Source organism: Orycteropus afer, unplaced genomic scaffold, assembly GCF_000298275.1.
Source record: "Orycteropus afer afer isolate SDZICR_OR568_19922 unplaced genomic scaffold, OryAfe1.0 scaffold00062, whole genome shotgun sequence".
NCBI classification, from domain to species: Eukaryota; Metazoa; Chordata; class Mammalia; order Tubulidentata; family Orycteropodidae; genus Orycteropus; species Orycteropus afer.
The window spans coordinates 9,529,679-9,533,986 of NW_006921649.1; the positions used below are offsets into that span (position 1 = coordinate 9,529,679).

Genomic DNA, 4,308 nt, shown 5'->3' on the forward strand with positions numbered 1-4,308 from the left:
ATATATCAAAAAAAAAAAGGATATGGAAAAAAAATCACTAATTTTATATGGAAAGGAAAGAGATCTCAAATAAGCAAATCACTATTGAAGAACTACAAAGTAAGAGGTCTCACACTGCCAGATCTCAAAACCTACTCTACAGCCACAGTAGTCAAAACAGCCTGGTACTGATACAAAGACAGACACATAGACCAGTGGAACAGAATTGAAAACCCAGAAATAGATTCATCAACTTATGATCAACTGATTTTACAAAGGGCTGAAATCCATTAAAGGGGGATGAGGTGGTATCTTTAACAAACGGGGCTGGCAAAATTGGATCCATTTGCTGAAAAATAAAACAAGATCCATACCTCACATCATACACAAAAACTAACTCCAGATGGATGAGAGACTTAAATGTGAAACCTAAAGTGATAAAGTTCCTCAAGGAAAAAATAGGGGCAAATTTAGGGGCCTTAATTTATGGCATAAATAGGCTATCAAGCATCACTCAAAATGCACAGACAGCTGAAGATAAACTAGATTAATGGGACCTTCTAAAAATTAAATTTTTATGTGTTTCAAAAGATTTCTCCAAGAGTAAAAAGAGAACTTACAGCTTGGGAAAAAATATTTGGTAACATCATATCTGACAAGAGACTTATCTCTAAAATTTATAGAAAACTCCAACACCTCAACAAGAAAAAGATTAATGATCCAATTAAAAAATGGGCAGAAGACATGAATAGACACTTCACCAAGAAGATATTCAGGTGGCCACCAAATACATGAAGAAATGCTCATAATCATTAGACATCAGAGAGATGTGAATCAAAACTACAATGACATACCATCTCAACCCAGCACTAAAGCAAAGTTCAACAAGACAGAAAATAACAAATGCTGGTGAGGATGTGGAGAGATTGGGACTCTCATACACTGCTGGTGGGACTGTCAAATGATACAACCACTGTGGAAAGCAGTATGGCAATTTCTTAAAAAGCTGGAATGAGCAGTACCATTTGATCCCACAATCCCATTACTGGGTATATATCCTAAAGAAGTGAGAGCCAGGACAAGAACAGATATATGCACACACATGTTCATCACAGCACTATTTACAATAGCAAAAAAGATGGAAACAACCTATGTGCCCATCAACAGAAGAATGGATAACCAAACTATGGTACATAGTGGAACACTATACAACCCTAAAGAATAATGTAGAGTCTGCAAAACACCACATAACATGGATGAACTTGGAGGATATTATGCTGAGTGAAATAAGTCAATCACACTAGGGCAAATATAGTATTAGTTCATTATTGTAAAAAGTCAAGGAAAAGTTTATATATGAAAGGAAACTTTCTTTGTTGGTTACCAGGGGTGGGAGGGGAGAGGAGGAACACTGTATAAAAAAAAAAAAAAAAAAAGCATTGACCCATGTCACTTTAGTTTTGTGTATTTCCCTGTACATAAATTATATTTCAACAAAATGTATTTAAAAGAAAAAAAAAAAAAAAAACCTATGGAGCACAATTCTACTCTAACATACACGGGGTTGCTTTGCATCAGAAGTGATTCAACAGCAACCAACTGGTGTAGTCCCTAACACAAGAAGTGCTAAAGGAGTGTTTGTTGAATGAAAGAATGAGTGAATGAATGAATGGGTGTCAACTTCTATTTTCTTTACAAAAATCTGTTACAGAAGATTTTTTGGGGGAGGGAGAACGGTGTTAGGGGCAGTGATGGGAAAACCTTCCAAGTGTTTGCCCATAGGGGTTGCTCCAGTGTTGGTTCCCTGGCTCCCCCAGGAGTCACAGAGTTTCTAAACTGTAGGATTGAGAGCCTGGCCTCTCATTTGACTCAGTATACAGAAAGGAGGTAATGGCACTAATGATTTCTCCTTTTTAAGCTCTTACTATCCACCAACCATCAAGCTTGGCACCTTTTACAGTGCTCTAACTGGGCACTTTGAGGTGTGGCATTAATGTTCCCATTTCACAAAGGTGGAGACTGATGGTCAGAGAGGTTAGGTGACTGCATCAGGTCACACAGCCAGGTAGTGGCAGAACAGGGATCAAAATCAGTTCTGTCTGACTCTAGCATAGAAGAGCTAGGTATGGCTCAACCCTGTGCCACCTGTGAGACCCTGGGCAAGGGGGTTCATCTTTCTCAGCCTCAGCCTCTATTGTCTACATGAGAATAATGACAGCTTGGCTTTGCCTGTCCATAGAGTGAAGGTGGAGCCAGATAGGGACAGGCTCAAATATCTGTTAAGATTAAGAGAATGTGTACCCATCCCCCATTCCAATACCTGCTGGTTCTGATCCATAGTGTCCTCCGTGTGGTACAGCACAGCCCACCTGCCCACAGCTGACACATTGACCCACAGGCATGGGTATTGAGGTACTTTCTTGCCCTCCAGTTCCTCCTGGTCCCTGATGTTGGTCTCAATCAGGTGGCATGTGGATTCCTGGGTCCATATGCTGGGGAGACCACACACACACACACACACACAAACACCAAACACACACATACCCTTCAGAACCAGAGTGATACACAGAGTACCTCAGTTTGAACCTCTGATCCCCTACCCCTAGGAGGCATTAGACAGATGTAGGACTGGGACCCTCATCCTGCCCCAGACTCCAGCACTGAAAGGAGCATGATTCCGGGGCTGCTAGACACAGAGACAGAATCATAGAATCAGAATATCAGAGCTGGTCAGGGCCTCAGACATCATCTATGTGTCTGGTTCCTAACTTTGGCCGCTTATCTAAAACCTGGGAATCTTTAAAAAACATATTTCCATGCCCAAACCACACCCAAGAACAAGTGCATCAAAATTCAATTGGATGGGTAAGGCCAGCCCTGGGTTGTTTTTTTTTTTTTTTTTTTTTACAAAGCTCTCCCTGACAATTCTGATGAGCAACCAGGATCAAGACATACCCACATGATCAGAGAAGCTCATAATGGGCAAGTGACATCTCTGAGACCACACTGGACTGGAAGCCAGGCCTGGTGGCTTCAGAATCTTTGCCCTTCACCTAGAAAGACTAGATGTCAGAGGGATTCGATTTGTGCAAAGGTGAGGAAGAGAGTGAGGATGGAGTTTAATCTTCAGAAAATGTGCTGGAGGCACATGGCTGTTCCGAGCAGTGCTGCATTGGGGAAGATTCCAGCCTGGAACTGCTCCAGGGTTCTAAAACGTGAGGAGGTCCGGACTCAGGAGAGACCAACAGGCTCATCAACACATAAGTGAATCAACTGTGACTTATCAGGTGGGAGACCCACTGCCAGATGTGAGTGGTGGGCTGTCAGCAGTTAGAATGTGCCAAGAGGCAAGGATCTGAGACTTATCCTAAGGACAGGCAGAGAGAACTGAGTGTGTTTGTTCCAAAGAAGAGGAACATCACAGCTATTCTTTAAAAGCTCCAATAGTTGACACCTCAGGAAGGACACTGAACTTTCTCTTGAGGTTGCTCAATGTAAACACTTCCTACTTATTTGAAAAGTCCAAAAGTAAAGTGGTGTGAACAGTGAGGTAGTGAGCACCTCATCACTTGAGATATTCAAGAGGCTGGAAACCCACCTGACTGGTATATTTCAGAGAGGGAGTCAAACAAATAAGCTATAAGAGTCTGTGAATCTCTGATTCCTCCTGGGATCAAACTCACACTGCATCTCTTGATCAGATCCTTCACTGTTTCTGTGAGAAGAGTGTCCTGCACCTGTTACCTCCAGATCCCAGACCAGTGGGGCTTATTCCAACCTACTCTCACCACACTTCAACCCTTGAACCTTAGAATGAGGATTATCTAGACTTTCTTACTGGTGTGAGGGTCGGGGGAGGGGTAGGAAGAAAGCATGTTGCTCATAGACCCCAGACCTTTAGGGGAGATCCTTGGAGAAGGCGGTCTGGGAGGGGTGGTTACCTTTTCTGGTAGAGGGGCAGCACGGTGGTACCCAGGATGTAGTACGTGATGACAGCACACACAACCATAGCCACACCCAGGCAAAGGGCTCGAGTCTCTCCCCGCTTCTGGGCCATCACCAACTTTTTTCCCATGTCCACCGGAGGAAGTGATCATCTCTAGGGTCAGAGAGGCAAACAGGAGTGAGATCAGCACTGGTGACAGGTAAGCCACAGAGAGGAAGAAAGATGAAAGAAGAAGTTGCAAAAATACCAACAACGTTGCCCTTATTTTTATACAAAGCTTTGCAACTACTAGAGGGCTTTATGGCCCTATGTAAGCCTCCTACCAGCTCTGAGAGGTGAGTATTATCACCCCCATGGGAGATTCATGGCTCAGAGTGGTAAAG

At 43.1% G+C, this 4,308-nt stretch overlaps 1 protein-coding gene across 1 annotated transcript in view; it reads right to left on the bottom strand.

The window, feature by feature from the left end:
* Nucleotides 1-4,054, bottom strand: part of KCNMB1 (potassium calcium-activated channel subfamily M regulatory beta subunit 1) — a 12,324-nt gene extending 8,270 nt beyond the window's left edge. The window contains exons 1-2 of the mRNA XM_007939758.2: nucleotides 3,921-4,054; nucleotides 2,300-2,471 (exon numbers count right to left, since the gene is read on the bottom strand). Of these exons, the coding sequence (XP_007937949.1) occupies nucleotides 2,300-2,471; nucleotides 3,921-4,054 (306 nt within the window). The remainder of the gene's footprint in view (nucleotides 1-2,299; nucleotides 2,472-3,920) is intronic.
* Nucleotides 4,055-4,308: the final 254 nt, after the last annotated feature.